Source organism: Lottia gigantea (genome assembly GCF_000327385.1).
Source record: "Lottia gigantea unplaced genomic scaffold LOTGIsca_18, whole genome shotgun sequence".
NCBI lineage: Eukaryota > Metazoa > Mollusca > Gastropoda > Lottiidae > Lottia > Lottia gigantea.
Window position 1 is genome coordinate 1,152,666 of NW_008708301.1, and position 21,921 is coordinate 1,174,586.

A 21,921-nucleotide genomic window follows, 5' to 3' on the forward strand; every position below is an offset into this window, starting at 1 on the left:
CGTGATGCATGCCTCTTTCAAGCCCCACCAAGATTACCCGAACTGAAAACTCAAAACACGACGAAATTAGAGAAAGTAAACGGAAAAGGAACGACGAAAATAATCCCTCTCCTCCATTGAAAAGGGCACGAGATTTGGAAGACTGCGAAGAAAGCATGATGGATTCTCAAAGAAAACCCAACTTTTCTGCACTTACAACACCTAACAATGGAATTACGAGACATTCATCACCGCTTGCAAATAATAAACCAGGGGCTGCTAAGAAGCTGGTTATCAAAAATTTTAAAGGTGATTTATTTACGATTGAGTTCTCCAATTCTCTTTTTTTTCTTTTATTCATCCTTCACACACTGGCACCAGTCCAGTAAATTGACCTGATAATTTTTTGTATTTGAAGTATGATGGCCTTTTTCATTTCTGTCAGTTCAAGAGCTCTACTACCTAAACAAAGTGGAAGTCTGTTTTCTGAAATTTATATAATGTCAAATTACATATGATCTAATGCAATGATAAATCAAAATGCAGCATTGATAGTAATTTTAGACCATCAGAACTCTGTTAGATCCTTGCAACACATATTCAAATGATAATCAATGGTGAAAGTGTTACTAATTAGGCAAGATATCTACCAATACAATGGAATTGCAAAGTAATTAATGACAGCAAGACAGTAACAATCTGATCTCAATTTTTTGATAAACATCTTAGAAAGATTTTGCCTATATGCACATTGAAAAAATTAACAGACATGTCTTGAAAGACTGTCTACTTGAATCATAATTGAATGAACATAACTCCATCATCTAGTACAAGTAGGCCATAATGTTTTCTTTTTTTTTTGCTTTTTAGAAAAACCCAAGATGCCTGATAATTTTCAACAAGAAACATGGAGAAAGCTGTGTGAAGCCGTGGAAGCTATCCATAAGAGTTGTTCCATTCGATATAGTTTAGAAGAATTGTATCAGGCTGTAGAAAATATGTGTTCATATAAGATGTCTGCAAACTTGTATGATCAACTGAAAGTTGTTTGTGAATCACATGTTCAAAGCTGTTTGGAACAGTTTAAAGCATATCCTTTTTTAACGTTATTATTTTGAGAATATTTTTGATGTATTTTATTCAGAATCCGTGAAAACTGATAGTACCTTAGTCCTTCCCTTCTGACTCAAAGTTTGTCCAAAGTGTTCAGATGCAAGCCCTTTGTAAAATTGCACATTGGCATATGCATTTCCGACTCAAATGCAAATTTGTATGTTTGAAATTAAAATCCTTTCAAATTGAATTTTCTTAACAGTGATACTGATAATTCAGATTATGAACAGTTTTTGAAGAAACTAGATTATTGTTGGCAAGCCCACTGTAGACAAATGGTAAGTCCCAGCAATCTTTTTTGTCAGAATATTATAGTGATAATCCTGTAAACATTTGATAATCGTAAGAAGCATCAGGGTACAAATTATTTTTTTTTATTTGCATAGTAGTTTTTTGTTCTATAGGTGGAAATTGCATAGCAGTTTAACATTTTTTGGGAGCAATTTCTCCTGTGATAGTTGAAATTGTATAGCACTTTTTAAACGATTAATGAATTAACTTTAATAATTGTTACCAAAGAAGTGAACTGGTACCTTAAACCCCAAATGAATTTACGCTGGAGTAAGTCTGAAAAATCTGTCACAAATTCTACTACCTCATATGTTCTGGACTACAAAATCATGTGAGATGCGCATGCGTCCTTGTATGTCATTTTCCGCATCGTATCTTTTAGTGTCGATGTAGTTTTTTCTGTGTTCCACAGAAATAACGTTTTTTATAAGTTTCTAAACTTATCGATTAGATCTTTTAGCTCTCTAAAGTTTTTTCCTAACTTGTGACTGTTATTTAGATCTTTCAGCGTAGATAATTGTCCCAATTATCGCTGATTTTAACTTTTTTATGTGAATTCTTCATGAGTATTTGGGTCAGAGTTTTTTCAATATGGCCGACTCTAACTGGAAGTCAAAGGTTGAGAGAATGGAAGAAGGTGATATTCTCTATGAAGAAGATGATATCCAATCACCTCCGGTGACATCTCCCTTACCTGTTCCAGGTTCTCAAGCTTCTTCCCTTGCTACAGCTGCTCTACCGGTTGACTTCCTAATGTCATTACAGGACACAATGAACAATATGTCTCAGTCCATTGCCTCAATGGGGACTGCCTGGCAGAATATGGGTAAAATGTCTTCGAATAAAGATTCTAATTTATCCTCCTTACAGGCCTATACCATTCCTAAAAGGAAGAGATCTCGATCTAGATCCCTTATTAGAAGTCATTCTCTTTCGCATAAGAGAAAGAAGACCGGACATCATACTATCAGTGATAGTGATACTGACTCCATGTCCAGCTCATCCAAGTGTTCAATTGGCAACCTTTCAAAGGATGTAGATGATTTTTTTCAACAAACAACTGTTGCCCCTACTACTATTGATGAAAATTTTGATACAACCTTACAAGAAATCTATGATGATTTCAATACAACAGAGGTCACTGGATCTGAGGTTGCAGAGAAACTAGCAAACATTATCAATAAGAGGTTCAGTGATAAACTCAGTGATGATGTCCTTAAGCGAACATTAGACAAATATCAAAGGCCTAAGAATTGCTCTGGTCTCCAAGTACCAACTGTTAACTTTGACATTTGGGCAAAACTAACAGCTCCAGTTAAAACACAAGATTTGAGAATGGCTAATATTCAGAAGACTATGTCTAAAGCATCATGTGCCATTGCGATATGTGCTAATGATCTACTTAATTTGAAATCAGTAGATGATGCCTCAGCAATAGCTCGGAAGCTTATTGATGCTGTTGCCTTGATGGTCCACAAGTTGGCACAGACACAGAAATATTAAGCAGTAATACTGTTATTCGCTCAAAAGTGATTCTACCTCACGTAGGCCTTCATGTTCACTTTTTATAATACTTCTTCATTAATGGGTTTCTTATTCTGAAGTGTTGAAATACTTGCATATATATCATATTTATTTCTGTGACATTGAGTCGATATTTTTAAGGTCGCACATGTATAATTCTCGATTGAAAAAGTCCAAACCAGTCCTCAGGTTTGCCATCTTTCTTACGGAAATGGATATTTATAATAATTTGTTACAAATAGAAGTGTATTTCGATCGTTAAATGATAAAGCATGAGTTTTTTCCACCACTTAAGCCATATCCATGCTGTTCTACTCCCGAAGGTTCTGCCATCCACTTCAGTATTATGTTCCTTATTTAGCACAATCTTTGACTATGATTTTATTTATAGTAACAATCATGTCCCCGTTTCTCAGTCCTCCAGAAATTTAATCAACCAAATGTGTGACAAATTAATGGTATCTGATTGTTTTAGACACCATATGAATGATAGTTTCATTTACTAACAGAATATATTATGTATCGCAAAAAAAAAAAACTGCTCTACTGACGAAAATTACATTCCATATTGCTGAAAATTACAAAGTGCGATGCGATACCACTTATTTTGTTCCCTGTGATTGTTTTCTTTTAAATTAAGAGGAAACCAGATATTATAACCCAACACTTATAAATATAAACATTTGATATGGTCAATTTGATGTTTTTGATTTCAGGGGTACATATCCATCAAATAACTATCATATACTTCACTGGCTTTCTATTCCCAGAATTTTTTACTATTTAATGAAATATAGATATAGAATAGATGAAAACTTATATTTTCCAGATCATGATCAGAAGTATATTTTTGTTCCTAGACAGGACATTTGTATTACAGAATTCTACAATTTTGTCTATATGGTAGGTATCAATGTATATAAATATATTTATTATATATAGTTATTTTTATAACGGTCAATTTTTAAAGTTCCATCCATTTTGTCTATGCAGTCAAGCAGATCTATAATAATGTGATGCACTTTTCCAGTTTCATAATCTTTATTTAAATTTTTTACAGAGCACTATGTTCACTAAACACTTCTTTATTTTTCTTTTTTATGATTTGTTTGTCATCATTCCCATGTCCAGATTAAAATTTGTTAATATAGGGATATGGGATTAGATTTATTTCGAGCCAATGTCATCAGTGATAAAGTTGTAGAAGGTAAAGCTGTTGATGGATTGTTAAAGTTAATAGAAAGAGAAAGAAATGGAGAAGCTGTTAATCGACAATTGTTAAAAAGTTTACTACGCATGTTGTCTGATTTACAGGTAGGATCATAATGGGAAACGTTGGTCAATTTCGAATGGAGTTTCAAAATATCTTATGTTGATCTTTTTCTTAAAAGACGTATCTTAGGTTTTTTCAAGATTCATGACGAGGATCAGTAGAAAGACAAGTTAGGGTTTGATTCTCAAAAATGAACAGGCCCAGGATTGAAACAAATACTTCATTAAGAAATTGGAAGAGATGTTCTTGATCTACCTGGTGTAATTTTTCTTCTCTTGATCTATTTGATTTTATTTAACTGCCTGTAAATATTGTTTTAATTTCTTTTGGCAAAATGCTATCTATGAGTTTTTTTTTTCAGATTTATAAAGAAGCATTTGAAAAGAAATTTTTGGAAGCCACAGATTTATTGTATGCTGCAGAAGGACAACAGTTAATGCAGGAAAGAGATGTAAGTTGACTTGTTTTAGTATGCTCATAATTCAGGCTCTTGTTTCAAATCAAAAATACTTTTGATATGAATCTAGTGTTAATTTAGGTGTAAATTCAGTGCTTCCTTATGAGTTCCCCAAATGCATTTCGACCGTAGTCAAAATCCTGATTTCCACATAGACTTGTAGAAACACTAAAATTCTAATGTATGCAAACTTTATTTCAATATGATGTCATTATTTTGTAGGTTCCAGAATATTTACACCATGTTGATAAGAGATTAAATGAAGAAACAGAAAGATTATTACATTATTTAGACCAATCAACCAAGTAAACATCTGATAATTTTATTATCAATTACATCATAATATAAAATTGCATTTATTTCAAACATTTTATACATTGGAAGCTCTTTTTGAAGTTTAATTATGAGTGCTTTTTCTTTGATTGATATCATAGTATATTGCAAAACTGTTAAATGTAGCTTTTATTTCTTATGTTATATTTTTGTAGAAAACCTCTAATATCATGTGTTGAAAAGCAGCTACTAGAACAGCATTTATTACAGATTTTACAAAAAGGTATGACATGTAGCTTCTCATCTCTTCTTCTCTACAATAGTAAAAATAGTTAGTCAGGTGCTATTTTGTGTTAAATTTTATAATTAAATTCTGTGTTTAAATTTTAATTTGACAAATTGTACATTGTTCTTACTGTTTCATAGAAGTTCAATTTGAGTTATATTATTTATGAAATTTTATTAACAGGTTTGGATAATTTATTACAAGAAAACCGAATCGAAGATTTATTGTTGTTATATCAACTGTTTTCAAGAGTTAAAAATGGTCAGAAAGAGTTATGTACAATGTTTGCTGAATATATAAAGGTTTGTTGAAATTGTTTTGACACTTTAGTATGGGGTATGAAACAAATGGTTTTATGTTACAGAGAATTTGATTCTTTAAATTGTTCTTTTGATGCAGAATTTTGGACATTTTACAAATTTCCTTTCATTCAATCATTGAAAATTGAAATATCAAATCTAAATAGTAGTAATAATTGGTGAAGATTAAAACATGGACACGTATGTTTTCACAGACGGCAATATTGTGCCAAAATTTTAGGTTGAAAATTTCTGGTATTTACCAGTTTGAGGTATATGCAGGTCCATAAATTGGTTTAGGGCTGCCTATGTGTCAACCATTTCCAGCAAGCTAATCACCACAAAACAGTATCAAAGATTATGGTTAATTTCAAGTAATATGTTATAATTATAGAAAGCTGGAAGATGTATTGTTCTCAATAATGAAAATGATGCTGATAAAGATAAGGAAATGGTGCAGAAATTATTAGGTATTTATTTCACATGAAGTTAAGGAGTGCTTAAAATTATTTCCTTGAAAATGTTACGATTCTTGAATAGGATAAAAGAAAATTTTGATTAGAGTTTGCTAAATTTTATTTGTTTGTTCGTTATATATGAACCCTTTGTGACTAATTTATCAATCTATTTGTAGATTTTAAAGATAAGATTGATAATATAATTGACGTATGTTTTGGTAAGAGTGAGAAGTTTGTCAATGTTATGAAAGAAAGCTTTGAAAACTTTATAAATCAACGACAGAATAAACCTGCTGAACTTATTGGTAAGAACAACATTTACTCTATTTAGATCAAATATGATTAGCATATAAAGCCTACATCATCCATTCAATTTATTACAAAATTTGTACCAAGACATCATAGAAACATTTGCTGTTGTCATGATCTAACTACTAAAACTAGTCTTAATTATATGTGGTAGGCCTCATTTAAGAGAGTGTCTTGTTTCTTTATAACTTCTATATTGGTAATTGCAATGTTATTTTGACGCATAATACTATATACAGCCAAGTAACCTAATTTCTTGGAAAATTATTATTCGTGGATTTCCGGAAAGGATTAATAATTTACATGAGCAACCTTGCGCGACCTCCGCATTAGTTTGTTTTGATAAATATGGGTTTTCTCTACAATATCAGCTAGTAGAATGAATCCAGTAGTTTCAAGCAATGTAAAATGTATTAATGTATACTTTGACAAATACAAAATGGCGTATTTCACTTATTACCAAACGTCACCATTTTTTATCGGCCAAATTTCCTTATAATCCCAAGCAGTAATCGGAATTCCAAGTGTCGTCTGCTAGAATGTAGTCCAACGAATGAAGTCACGTGATCAACTAACGGATTCCGTGTCAGCAGAAAATTTCTATGGAACACAAAGTGGACCATATTCTTATGTTGTTTCAGTGACTTTTAGCAATAAATCACACTACGTATCTTATTTTGTCAGTCACTATTTTTTTTTTAAATCGTGGTTCTTTGAAGGAATTGTCACTAGTTATAATGAATTGATATTAAAGATAAATACTAAGAGAAGTTAATTATACCACCCGATATCCATATAACGTGTTTTTCTAGACTTATTTATAGATGAAACATTGTACACGAAAATAGGTGACGCATTCTGCCGCCGTTGCCGAGTTGGTTGCTCATGAAATATGGGTCAAAGTGAAGGATTCATAAAGAAAATCAAAATAAACCAATTTTAATTATCTTGTAGAATATCTGAGGAAACATCTAAGACATACAAATTTTTTTTTGTTTTTTTTAACTTTGACGAAATTCGGTGTTGAATCCTTATATCCACGAAAATAGGTTACACCACTGTACTATTGGAATTTTGAAGAATATATATTTGCAATTTCAGCGAAATATGTGGACAGTAAGTTGAAAGCAGGCAATAAGGTAAGCATGTTTATGTTTTTTCAGAATAACCTTCATTCTGTTTGAGTAGGAAGTGATATATATATGTAAAATTGTTGTCTCAAAGTGAACTCAGGCTGATGTTTAATTTGTTTACATTGTTACAATATTTTTTATAGGAAGCTACAGAAGAAGAATTAGAACAATTATTAGATAAAATAATGGTTATATTCAGGTTTATACATGGTATGTTCTTTATTCAATACACAGGAATAATATACATTATATAGTATGATACAGAGTCTATTTTATGATATAACTATAGCATTATCCTAAATTATGATTATATTTGATTGTAGGTAAAGATGTATTTGAAGCTTTCTATAAGAAAGATTTAGCTAAGAGATTATTAATGAGTAAAAGTGCTTCCGTGGATGCTGAAAAATCCATGTTATCCAAGTTAAAACAAGGTAACTTGATGTTTTTTCAGATTGAATGTTTTCCCTGATCAAAACATAAATTTCAAAGCATAGACTTCTATAAGGAATATGATTTTATACATGGCCATTTATTTATCTTAATATGAATTAATGTGTATTTCAAAGAGATCAAATTGAAATGTTACCTTTGATGTTTATGTATAATTATGTTCCTCTTATTATAGAATGTGGTGCTGCATTTACTAGTAAATTAGAGGGAATGTTTAAAGATATGGAATTATCTAAAGACTTATCACTAGCTCTCAAACCTGTAAGTATTCATTTTGATTGTTTTGTTTTTTGATAATTTTATTGAATTCTTATTTGATTTCATCAACACATTCCAAATTCCCTAATCATTTATTTTTTATAACAGTACATGCAGAATTTAGATGTGGCTGGTGGTATAGAATTAACAGTAAATATATTAACTATGGGATACTGGCCTACATATCAACCTATGGAAGTTCATTTACCACAAGAGGTGGGTTCTGTAAATTTCATCATCATTGGTAAAGCAGGTCAGATAAGACAATAAACCAAGGCCCTTGTCTACAGGCTGTCTATAGTATATCCCTTGACAGTTAGTTGGAAATGGAAAAAGAATTGTCTAAAACAGCTAGTGCGTGCAAATTTTCCCTATTGTTTATTGCAAGGCATTGCCAGTCTTCATTAGTAGATAAAGAAACAACTCCTTTCTATATCTTTCGTATATTTTCAGAAGTTTCACTGTCATGTAAATTCGACTTAAACTTTAGGATCTATGTTTATGCATACATTACTGGTACCACATTATTTTGTCGAACCATCTCGATATCATCTATCAATTCTAATAGCAGACGGTATTGGTACTAACATGATATGAGACTGGAATATTTTGTTTTTGTAGATGATTAGGTATCAGGAAATATTTAAGAAGTTCTATCTTGGTAAACATAGCGGAAGGAAACTTCAATGGCAGCCATCATTAGGTCACTGTGTTTTAAAGGTGGATTTCCCCTCTGTAAGTAAATAATATTTAATATTATGTGGTTAATTATAATAACAAAATATTTTCTCACAGTTTCATTATGTGCGATCTTCAAACTATTTCAGCCTGTGTTTCTATCTAGGAAACTCTGAGTAACAACATGTTTCAGGTTTTGTTTTAATATTTTTACATAGTATATTTCAATCAAAAAATGATTAGTTGCAAAAGAACAAATATTTGATTATTTATAGTAAAAATGATAAGGAAAAATCAGAATCAGAAAGTTTTTGTCCTTATAAAACTAAATGATTTCACAGTATCTTATAGCATGTTATTCTATACAACTTTAAAATATCTGACCGTGAATTAAGAAAATCTTTATTTGGTAATGGAGTTTTACCCCCTTAGCTATTGTAGATAGATAGAATATTGAATTTATATTATATGTAATTTATTTATCCTAGGCTAAGAAAGAATTACAAGTGTCACTGTTTCAATCTTTATGTCTGCTATTATTTAATGATAGTACAGCACTATCTTATGAAGAAATTAAAGCTGCTACAGCAATAGGTCAGTTGATAACAGGGTGTTGTTTGTCAAATATTTTAGCATATGAATTTATCCCATTAGCATGAAATATTAAGCTTGAGAATTGATATTTACCTTAAATGAGTTATCTGAAAAAGAAATGGCTGATACACAGTAAAATACAGTTATGTAGAAAAACACCCAGTTATATTTCATAACTGTTTGGCACATTGTTGTATTTGACAATAATAAAATAAATTATGTATGTTTTGTAGAGGAAAGTATATTAAAAAGAACTTTACAGTCATTAGCTTGTGGTAAACCAACTTTAAGGGTACTGAGTAAAAAACCAAAGGTAGGTTTCAGATAATCAATATATCTCAATTATCGCTTGTGTTTATCTTTTAATCCATAATAATACAAAACAATAATCACTGTATTTACAGGGTAGAGATATAGAAGATGGTGATAAATTTTATTTTAATGAAGAATTCAAACATCCTTTATTTCGTATACGAATTAATCAAGTCCAAATGAAAGAAACGGTAGGTCCTAAGATCATATTATGATTTGATAAAGGTGATTGTTTAATGATGGGCTAGTCTAGTTAAATCTAATAGGTCAAGTTCACTTTGAAGTTTTGGCCCAAGGATGTCAATGAATTTTTTCAATAAAATAGTAGAAGTTGGAACCTAATTACTTTGGTTTAAGTTTTCATCATTGATACATGTTAAAGTATTTGATTGATTCAGTTGACAGTATTTATTCTGATTTTCGTATCCAGTATTCAGATAGGGATACAGAAGAATATAATTTCTTTGTTGACATGCATATTGTAGCCTGAAGAGAATACAAGTACAACAGAAAAAGTTTTCCATGACAGACAATATCAAGTAGATGCTGCTATTGTACGAATCATGAAAACAAGAAAAACTTTAAGTCATAATCTATTAATATCTGAACTATATAATCAACTTAAATTCCCAGTCAAGGTAAGCAGCAAATTGTCACATTATGTATTTTATCTTATATAACACAAACAATATGTATTTAAACTTAGTCAAGTGGAGATATTTATGTGAAATCTGGGCACAGATACAATTTAAGCAGTTCATTTTGATAAAATTGATTTTTGATAAATAGCAAATAAATGTAAACATTCTTGGCTTTAATTTGTTTTTTATTTATTTATGAACATTTCAAATGGTTCTATGTGTTAAAATTTATTTTTGTAAATTTTGTTATATTATAGCCAACAGATCTGAAGAAACGAATAGAAAGTTTGATAGACAGAGATTATATGGAGCGTGATAAAGATAATCCAAATAGTTATCATTACGTTGCCTAATGAATCCAGACATCTAATCAAATATATGTGATATTTCTTATTATGTGGTGTTTAAATCAACAATATGTGAACTTCAGGGTTTAAAAACACCGTTAAATTCAATTTGGGCAACAAACTTGTGTGCTATATCAGTGAAAGCCAGGCTAGTTGCAGTGGTGTTGTGTTTCTAGAGAGAAGCCATTGTATATAAAAACGTGTATATTTGGAAGTTGTCTTGTGAATATATTGTAAATAGTATAAATATTGCTGTGCAAAAAAAGAGAAAATGAAATTTGTACATATCTTGAAAAAAATATTTTGATTTTAAATCTTAAGCTATAATTCATCATGAAGATGATCTGAACAACATACTTGATTCCAATGGAAATCTACCAGTGCTTAATTGTTTTTTTTTCATGGTAAACTCTTATGACAATTTTGATTCTCAATTGTCACTGAATAGCAAATTAACACCACTGTGGATAACAACTGACAAAAATATTAATATTTCAGAATATTTTCTATCAAGTTCAAATAACAAATTAAACATTGACAATATTTAGTACAGATTTACAAATCCTTCCAATTTATCTCAGCTGAATCTTGTTCTTAGGGCGTGTTTAATACAATTTATTTTTTCTTGGGTCATAAAGCAACCAGTGTAGAAAAATTAAAAAATATGTATTAAAAATGCTCAGGAAACCAAAATTCTGCAACGTACTGAGAAAAAATTAACCTTTGTGGTGTGTGTATCTATTTACCCTTTTCTTGTAGATGTTATAATTTTGAAAGGTTTACAGTTGTCTGTTTCTCCTCTTCTATTATTTAATGAACTGACAACCTTTTGGTAGAATTAAAGTGGCTCACTTCATTGCAGGCATATCCAAATTTGTGCTCATGAATGCTAAAGATAGCTGAAATCCGTCTCAAGAAATTTACATCTTGTCTGCTGGTGCAATTCAAGCTAGTTGTCATGTCTTTCTCAATAGAATTGACATCATAATTCAGTTGAAAGTATATATTTATGATCCAATATTTAAAGAAACGCGCATTGAGATTTTTCAACTGAAATTTTAAGATCAATTAAACAATATTTGTTTTGAGTTTTTAGCGAGTGTGTAAAAAATTTGTGTTAATGTACATAACTGACTCCATAAAAGTGCTTAGTAATTAATATTATTCATTATCCCCAAGCATAGTGCATTTCTTGTTTGTTTGTCTTATGTAAACCAAATTACCAACATATTTCTGGTAGTAGAGCAGCTTTAAAGTTTTGGTTTGCATTGATTATATTTTGTTGTTAAGTTATATTACACTAGACTAGATTAGCAGGTGAAAAAGGATTACTTTAATGTATTAGAACTAGATGTTACACAAACATAATCTTAATTTGTTCATTTAAGATTGAGTTTAGTGTACAATTAAGTAAGTCTCAAGATCCATGAATTTGATAACTGTTTCCTTATTTTCATATTTAGGTTGTCTAGAAAATTTGGTTTTTCTTCTAATAAAATATTAATTTTGACATGAAGGTACTAAAACTAAATTCATACAGATTTAACTTATAGAGGTCTTTTATTTTCTTGTATTTAGTGACTCAATGCAACTCATTTTGTCAAAATACTATACTTTGAATGATTAAGTTATTTGCCTTTATTTTCTTGAATGTATAAAACAAATAAAGAATCAAGATTTGATGTACAGGCCTTTTTGTTAAGACTTTAAAACTCTGACTTTTGTCAGCAATCTTAAGCTGTGTCTGGTATTTATGATACAATCTGATTTGATCAATATAGCATTGCAATATTACGCCTTTCTGGAGGATAATGTCTGACTGTTATAGAAACTTTCTCAAGTACACCTTCACCTTCTATTGATTTGATAATTTTATTCTGATAATTACATTACACTACAGATCATAATTTATATACAGTTCTCATTCATCTTTCAAATTTGGTATGGATTCCAAGCCCTGAAAAAGATTATCAGTTTCAAATAAGTCCATTATTAAAAAATCCTTCTGAGGTTACTTTTGACCATGTCATAGATAAAGACAATGTAGATGCTGGTCTGGTCTTGACATTCTAATGAAGTATAATTACAACATATACATAGTATTCATAGTAAGTGTTGCAACCAATATTTTCCTCAAAAGCAGCATTCCGATTTAAAAAATTTAACAGTCATTTAGGGATCTGTCTATTATAAATTCAATTATTGTTATGAAACTATTTGACAAATTGCAAATGTCTCAAATATTGTTTCTATTGGGATACAGGCCTAGCTTTGATGATCTAATAATACACACTTTTGTAATAACAAAGATCACCACAGCCACAGCCATATACGCCCACCATGCGGATGGTAATTATTCAAGATTCAAATTTGAACTTGATCTTCGTTTTATGAATATGTATACACACCAAGAAATCTAGTTTTTAGAGCGTTTACAAGCAAATGTTGACGGATGGACAGACAGACCTTCGTTTCATGCTTCAAACACTATAGTTTTTAGAGTGTTTATGAGCAATTGATGTTTATAGAAGAACTTACTGTAAAGAGGTTAAAGGGCGATAACTCCTCAAAACTGACGTAAGAGGACTAAATAGGACTCACTCCACTAAAACATTTTATGCAAATGATTGTATAGGAATGTAGTCCAGGCTATTTTTAGAAATCTTCTTTCTCTCTCCCTTTTGGGGTTTTTGCCTGCCTATTTTGGGGTAAAATTTGGTCTAGATTTGGAATTTGATGTCTGAAATTGCATTATCTTTCAGATTTGGTGAGATGATGAGAGACTTAAAGGCGGAAGGCTAATTCTAAAAATAGTCGTTTTGTGAAGTGCCAAACTCTAGCGGATGAGTATAACCGGTAGTAGTCTACTTTCAATTTTAGTAGCTCAAAATTTTCATGGTCATCATATAATGAATTTTTTAGGAGACATTGAGAATTGGTCAGGCTTTCATTCGACATGTTGGAAAGCTTTCAACAAGATTAATGATTGTATAGGAATGTAGTCCAGGCTATTTTTAGAAATCTTCTTTCTCTCTCCCTTTTGGGGATTTTGCCTGCCTATTTTTGGGTAAAATTTGGTCTAGATTTGGAATTTGATGTCTGAAATTGCATTATCTTTCAGATTTGGTGAGATGATGAGAGACTTAAAGGCGGAAGGCTAATTCTAAAAATAGTCGTTTTGTGAAGTGCCAAACTCTAGCGGATGAGTATAACCGGTAGTAGTCTACTTTCAATTTTAGTAGCTCAAAATTTTCATGGTCATCATATAATGAATTTTTTAGGAGACATTGAGAATTGGTCAGGCTTTCATTCGACATGTTGGAAAGCTTTCAATGAGATTTCTGGAAAAAGTTATAGAAGGTTGAATTTCGTGTTTTAGCATGGGAAGAGATGGCAAATGAATTAGTGGAGTGAGTCCAAATCTTGAAAAATCCTTAAATTTAATCAGAAGTAAACTAAACTTTCTCAAACCTTTCGATTTAGTTCCAATAACATCCATTTTAAGTTTCATCAAAATCGGTTGAAAACTAAGAGAGTAATAGCATATTCTAGATTTTGGTGCAAGGGCAATAACTCTGCTTCTAAAGGTAAAAAAAAAAGCTCAGATCGAACTTGATCTTCATTTTATGAATATGTATACACATACCAAATTTCATTTGATTCCATCGTAAAAATCTAGTTTTTAGAGCGTTTACAAGCAAATGTTGACGGACTGACAGACGGACAGGGGTGCCGACAGTATACGTCCACATAGAGAGATGTGGGGAGAGATGTGGGGTAATCTGACAAGGTCAATTTATCATTTTTGCAAAGTTTTTCATGTTGGAAGGAAAGGGCAATATCTACTATCAATTATCAATAATACTGCTGGCCTTTATCTTATTAAGAAACATCTCTTACTTTCGGAATATATTCACTACCAGTAATTCTACGATCTCTCATGTACATCAACGAGTTCAGATTATCTCTATCTTGTATGTCTCTTCTGACTTGCTATAAATAAATAAACATTAAATGATTATAAAATGCAGATGTATTGTTTCAGTCAATTCAAATACCTCATACTCTTGCATTATTATCCATTTTCTGCCCAAATCCATCATTTTTGAGTGGATTGTGAATAGAATGTGGTGTATTAGGTGACATTTCATGGAGTGACCAACATATAAGCTTATATGATGGACAGGGTTTTAGTCACTTGGCACTTAACCAAAATGGCACCGAAAGACAAACTGAAAAAACATTAATATGACCTTTGTTAAAATTGTTCAATGAAATAAAATATTATATTTGTACCATTTTGATCTTTTCCAGGGGTCATTTTGACCAATTTTTGGGGGTCAATTCGACTAAATTTGGGGCCATTTTGATTAGGTGCCAAATTGACTATAACATATAGACTTAGTACTTTGACTTTGTTAGAAAGAAGTAACAAATAAATAACAGCCCACCTTGCCATTACAAGTGGCATAGTTCAATGCCCTATTAACAACATCTGGAGCAATCATACAAGCAAGCATAATGCCAGCACTTGGTATCATTTCAAACCACATCTTGAATATTTAGCCTAAATCAAACCAGAAACTACAGAAGTTAGTATATAGGCATGAACCCAACGATTATTTTCATTAACTCACAACCATGTAACCTTCCACTCTAAAATAGGGATTATTCTTTAAGGCTCACTCAAAATTTGCATCTAATTAATCAAAATCATAGAACTATGATCAAAATGAATACAAAGGACAATACCTTTGAACTTATTATGTAAGTCAAGAGAAATTATTAATAAATCATTGAAATTGACGAATTGAGAGATTGTTTTAGAAATATTAAAAGAAAGAAAATCCAAAAAGAATCATGCCATGCAAGGTTCGACAACTCTGCTCGTAACGCCCAAAGATGATATTTGGATCATAATGACAGTAAAAAAAAAATCAGACATGAAGAACAAACATGAGATCGTAATATGATATGCATATTTATAAAATTCCGTTATCTTTATAAGTTATTTATTGAGAAATAGTCTTCAAATTGTCCAGCAATTTGGGGTTTAGCATTATGATTTCCGTTATAGGAATTTGCACGCTACTAAAATAATGGAAGCCAAATACAGGAAATGAATGAATGAATGAAAGATTGAATAAAATGAAAGGAATGACTGAATAACATTGTGGGATAAATATTATATTTAGGCTAGGTAAGTCTTTTATTCATGGACATCTCAAACTCTCTACTCAAATCGAAGCTGTTTGCCGAGAAAAAAGGCAACTAGTTGTAGCGCTCTAGATCTAAGTTCTAACTTGCTTTGCTTTGCCTTTTTTTGGCTTTGGGTTGCATTTTCTCTCATATTGAAACTCGAGATGTAGATCAACTCTCAATTCATAAATATTCTGAATGAAATTTTCAGCTGTATACCATTTGTCTTAAGAAGATATTTGTGATCATAAGGTTTGGTGATTTTACATTTGAAATAGACACACTCTATGGAGACAGTTAATGTCCAGTGATATTAACCTTATCATGTTCAATGAAGGGATGTTATTTCACAAATATTCAATGTAACAATTTTTTTATATATATTAATCATTTTCCCTCTGTTCCATAACTATCTAAAAGAAATGTGTTAATTGTTTTCTATTTTTTTCTTCAGGAAATATTCATTAGTAAAACTAAAAGAAAGAAAGACATAAATAAAGCAGATAAAAGTTTAGTTTAGACAGAATATATAATTTTACAGGTACCTGCTGCTAATCTATTGACTACAGATTGAATTAAACAGGCCTACTGAAAATAAGGACTTATGGAAAAACAAATCAAAAAAGAAGACAAATCAAAGTCTAAAGGCGAGACTGTTCTTTTAAGATATCCAATGCCAAAATACAGTTTTCAGGGAAGAAAATTAGAAAAAACAGATGTAGAGAAAAGAGAAGAAGGAAAAAATCCCATTCAACAGAAAAGTCAGACTGAAAATAATCAAAAAAGTCTCACTGAAAATCAACAGAAAAGTCTTACTAAGAAACAACTGTCACATAAAAATCTGACTGAAAAAAATCAAAACACAACAGATCAAAAAGTAATTTCTTCAAATAGAACACATCCAATAGAAAGCCCTATAAAGACAACATCACATTCTAACCAATATTCTTTCAATGTTCAGAAACCTAGTCATTCTGTTGCACCTAAACCTAAAGAAAACAACCCTAGTCTTCCAGTATCTAATAACATTCCTGGTGCATTGAGCAAACCCATCAATATAGTCACACCAGCAACCAGTAAATCAGCTATAAGTTTACCAGTTAATAATGAGGCCTGTATTTCACCAAATCTGTCACATCAACAACCAAGGAATAAAGATAAGGAAATACGTCTGGAAACAGAAGTGGAATCATTGAAATCTCAACTTGAAGTACAGTTACAGGTAAATATGAACTTTTGAAAATCATTTGGTACCAGTACTCAGTTTACAAACATATCATAATTGAAGAGAGCTCAGATCAAACTGCCAAGTTATTAATAAGTATTAGGTATATATTTTATATTGTTTCACATATGATTTGTAGGTAAATTCAGAATTGAAAAGACTTTTATTAGCATCTATGGGAGAAGAATTGAAGGATGATGTAGAAAAGTTAGCAAGGTGAGAATTAATGATGGTATTGTTTTACGTAAGCTTATATAGACAAGGCTCAGCTATAGTTTTTGCTGAGTTGTCATTTTATAACTCTGCTGTATGTCATTAGAACTGGATGATTATGTTATGATTTTATGTACAAGGCTTTACTATCATTAAGACTACCGGTATGTTATGATGTTATGTTTTTTGAACCTTGACGAGCCCAGCTATGATTAGAACTGGATGATTATGTTATAATGTTATTGCTTACAGAGACAAGGCTCAGCTGTCATTAGAATTGGGTGATCATGTTCGAAAGATGACAGAAGATTATGAACATTTAGATAAGATATCAATACAAGCTGATATGTGGCGAAGTAAATTTTTAGCTAGTCGGTATGTTTTCTTTCCAATAGGATTCAGATTGCTTTCTAGTTGCTAGTTTTTTATGTGTATTGGGGTCATTTAATAGGTTTTATTTGTATCATTGCAATTTTTTTTTATAGATGTCTGTGGTTCCTTTAATGATAGAAATGCTTAACTGTATATGACGTGATTATTACAACAGCTGCTAATAATACCCTAGTCATCTGCCTCTATTCCAGCCTCTGATAGATATATTTTGATAGTTATCAGCTGGAGTAGAGTCTACTCACCTCCGAAGATGCTTTTTTTCTAACATTATATTGAATTATATTTACGCGGACTGTAAATTAGTTTGGGTATCGTTGTAACTTTCGTTTTGATTGTACCGTGTGACAAAAGAACTTTTTGCTGCACACAGTTTTAAATGGCCGATGAGAGATCAGTTTCGTTAAATAAAACTTTGAAGGAACCACAGACCTGATATATATATTATGAGTATGATGGTATGACTGAACTACAAATATATCAAATACCAAATATTTGGGTTTGTCAGTTCTGATTTAAATAAATAGATTTAAAACCCCAGCAACTTCAGAGGTGTGGAAACATCACTATTAAACAGGATCTAGTGTTTGTTTCTACACCAGTCGACAACTTTCAAAATAGAGGCAAATGATGTGGTCTGATTATATCCTAGCCTTTGTGATATTATGAAAAGGTTAGTCTTAGTGATGTTGCAGAAAATACTTTTTCTGACTGAAAGTTGGTGAAAATAGATGCTATCAGTGTCCTCAATACAGATTCAAGTTTGTAAACGTTTTTACAATACCTTTAATTCTATTTTTTCTGTGTTGCTTATGTTCAATTTTGTATTGATTCTCCATACCCTTCGGTAAATTGATTAACGTTATTTCTTTTTAGAGTAATGATAGATGAGTTAGCCAATGCCAAAGCATTCTATTCATTGCAATATCAAGAATCTCAAGATGTTCTACAACAATTATTAAACGAGCGACATGAAATCAGAACAAGTTTACTAGAGGGATACAAGTAAGTTTATTTATTGAAGAATCATTATCATGGTAGGGAAGAATCGCAACCAGATACAAAATTTCTGTGACTCCTTCATAGTATCTGGTAATAGAGATTTAAGAGTTTGATTGATTGGGCATTGCTTTGGAATTTGATACATAAAGTGAACAATTGAACTTAATTTATGAAAACCTGTATTCCCAAAATGGTTTGAACAAAGATGCATGCATATCATAAAATTAAAGGATTAAATATTTTTATAAAAAATTATAGAATAATATAGAAAAAACAGATTATGACACTGCTCTTATATAATAGATTTATATGTCTATATGTTGATGTACTGGTAGACCCATCTGATTTGTTATAGGTCGTCCAAATTGCCAAAATTAATGTTCTAGATGACTAACCCAATATTATTTATTGTTTTAACCTTTCAGTGAAATTTGGCCAGGAAAAGTGAATATTTGTGATCTATTTTATTTGATGAATTGAAGTCAGTTTATAATGTTGATTATTAAAACAAGGCACAATATATGTCACTGTTACCAATTGACACTCCTATATATATATTCTAGATGAAACTTGATATCAGTATCAAATTATTGTGGTTGATAACATAACAAATGTATAGGTTGGTTGACATCATTTGTTGAAGATAATTCTATGGTCTGATTTTATTATACATATTGTGGTATTTCTATATTGTCAGCACGCATGTCTGCATGTCACCCCATTTCCTGGTAACTGCCCTAGAATCTACATTATTCAACTGATATTTATAAAATATACATACAAAATATTACAGACCATGTTCCAATTCCAAATATTGACATATTCACATATTGAAAATGGTATAGCTCTGTCACTTTTCAACCGATTTCTAAAGTCAAGTCAAGCCAGTTTGCAGTAACTTCAGATATTATCTCCCAAGTTTTCTAAGCGTGATGCAATAACTTTTATAGCCTACTTAGCTTGCTTTTTGGTTTCCATAACAGAAACATTCAGCATAAGTTTTAGAACTGAATTATGTCCACATAAAAATAAAGTAGAATCTTGCTCCAAGCTTTAGTTAGTTATAACCAATATCTCAGTTTGCAGTATAAATTTCAGTGATGATAATTTGTATAAAAATAACTTTAATAATCAAGATAATAATAACATGTGCAATTTATAAACTATATGCCTACATTATCACTTAAAACAAGCTGCTCACCACCTCTCTTTCTAGTACAGACATAACAGAACAGTTTGATACGTTTTCTGTAACAGAAGATAAGAACAGCAATAATAATCACTACAATAACACAACATGCTATAGTTATAGTCAATGTCACATGAGATATACTACCGCAATTGGTAGGTTTATAGTCTTCTAATAGGATAAAGCTTCCTGTTTCCTCACTTAGACATTCTATCTGGGTTCCCATTGTAAGAAATTTTAAAGGCTCCTTCACCATCCAGTTGTGTAGCCAGGCAATATCACAAGAACATAACAGTGGATTATCAGCAAAGCCTACAGCTATCAACTGATCCTGTATACTTGGTGGGATGGTACCTTCTGAGATCCTTGTTAATCGGTTTGAATTTAGATTGAGAACTCGAAGTGAAGGATAGTTAGCTATATCCTCCAAATGTAGCTTGGTAATTTTATTTTCACTCAAATCTAGTTCAGTAATATTGGAAGAGTTAAATCGTGGCACATTTCCCAAGATACTATTACGTAATGATAAAATTTCCAATGTTTTAGGCAAAAGAGTGCTCATGATGTCCTCTGAAAATGTTACGAAATCTTGAAAATTACTGCTTGATAGGTCTATAGTCTTTATCAGATTCATTCCATCAAAACTTTTGTCTGTAAAAATATAGCTTCTTAATTCATTTCCAGCAATATTTAGAGTCTGTAAGGAACTGCTGGTAAAGGCACCAGTTGCTATTTGAACTGGAATTCTTAGCATTGAACTGATCTGTAGGGTTTCAAGAGCTGTCATTGATGCTATAAGTTGATTTGGAATCAATGTAACTGGATTATAATTGAGTGCAAGATGTTTCACAGAAGTTAAACAATTAAAATCTTCATTATCTAAATAGGTTATAAAATTATCATCCATTACCAATTTAGATAGTCCAGGAAATATTGAAATATCTTGAATACAGAAAAAAGGCATTGCCAGAATATTATTGGATCTAAGATCTATATATTTAACACTGGGGAAAGACAGATCTGGTGAGGCACCAGTTAATCCTGAAATTCTATTACTAGATAGAATTAACTCTTCTAGACTGGTAAGGTTGACTAATGTCTGGAAATCAAATTCATTAAGTACATTATCACTCATATCTATAGTTTGAATAGAATTTAAATAGGTCAAAGGTTCAAATAGATTAGAGGGAATAGAGTCATCCCCTAGATCCATATGATGCAACATCAGTCTGTGAACATGGATAAATCTAAGTCCAACCAGTGCTTTCTGAAGTCCATCTGGATCTCGTAAATAATTTTTACTCAGGTCTAGCTCCTTTAAGTAGGTTAATTTAGAAAAAGCCATAGTGCTGATAAAAACAATTCCATTATTAGATAAATCCAGTATTTCCACACGGTTACCAGATTGAAATGTTATATTCTTAAATGTATCTCTATAGATTTCTGGGACTAAATTTCCACGAAACACCAGCTTCCTGGTAGTCGCTGGTATTCTTGGTATATAGGTTAGCTTATCCACTTTTCCTTCACATATTACCAGTGTCTTTGATGGACATCCACATAGGTGAGGACATTGTATCACATTAGGTGGAGTCACTGCTAACACTAAAGTTAAAATAACCAAAAAAATACATAAACTTCTTACAACTGCAATAAAGGAAACCATTTCGAGTAGATATAGTAAAGTTGGTCAGCTCAATGAGAGTGAAATCTGAACTCTGTTTAATCAAAATGAGAATTAATTATGTCACAGGACTAAGTATAAGTGACCTATAAATGACTGCAATAAAACATGTGTAGGTATAGATAGCATTCTAATTATTTATGTTAACTCATGTTCCACTCGCATATAGTGTTAACAGGCAGTTTTATATCGATAAATAGGCATTATATTTAAAGACTACAATTACTTCTAATAATATATATTTCTTGATACATAGGCATTAAGAGGCATTATTTTTTACCGTTATTTTAAGTATAAAAATTGCCTATATAATATACCGCACTACGCCCAGTTGAGACAAC

At 31.2% G+C, this 21,921-nt stretch overlaps 3 protein-coding genes across 3 annotated transcripts; 2 read left to right on the forward strand and 1 right to left on the reverse strand.

Annotated features, from left to right (window-relative positions):
- Window positions 1-206: 206 nt before the first annotated feature.
- Window positions 207-11,107, forward strand: LOTGIDRAFT_187016 (hypothetical protein). The gene is made up of 22 exons (XM_009052195.1): window positions 207-288; window positions 850-1,084; window positions 1,295-1,370; window positions 3,737-3,810; window positions 4,059-4,221; window positions 4,542-4,631; window positions 4,860-4,942; window positions 5,126-5,193; window positions 5,380-5,502; window positions 5,894-5,965; window positions 6,130-6,258; window positions 7,364-7,401; window positions 7,539-7,605; window positions 7,719-7,829; window positions 8,024-8,109; window positions 8,215-8,322; window positions 8,728-8,841; window positions 9,273-9,378; window positions 9,612-9,691; window positions 9,783-9,881; window positions 10,176-10,328; window positions 10,589-11,107. Exons 2-22 carry the CDS (start codon window positions 861-863, stop codon window positions 10,682-10,684), a joined length of 2,160 nt encoding a protein of 719 aa, XP_009050443.1. The 5' UTR covers window positions 207-288; window positions 850-860; the 3' UTR covers window positions 10,685-11,107.
- Window positions 11,108-16,481: 5,374 nt separating this feature from the next.
- On the forward strand, window positions 16,482-19,187 carry LOTGIDRAFT_158759 (hypothetical protein; the record flags this gene model as incomplete). The annotated part of the gene is made up of 5 exons (XM_009052196.1): window positions 16,482-17,099; window positions 17,242-17,318; window positions 17,568-17,690; window positions 18,582-18,710; window positions 19,133-19,187. The coding sequence occupies 5 exons, from the start codon at window positions 16,482-16,484 to the stop codon at window positions 19,185-19,187; spliced, it is 1,002 nt and encodes a 333-aa protein (XP_009050444.1).
- Window positions 19,188-19,870: 683 nt separating this feature from the next.
- Window positions 19,871-21,562, reverse strand: LOTGIDRAFT_158760 (hypothetical protein; the record flags this gene model as incomplete). The annotated part of the gene is made up of 2 exons (XM_009052197.1): window positions 19,871-20,547; window positions 20,929-21,562. The coding sequence occupies 2 exons, from the start codon at window positions 21,560-21,562 to the stop codon at window positions 19,871-19,873; spliced, it is 1,311 nt and encodes a 436-aa protein (XP_009050445.1).
- Window positions 21,563-21,921: the final 359 nt, after the last annotated feature.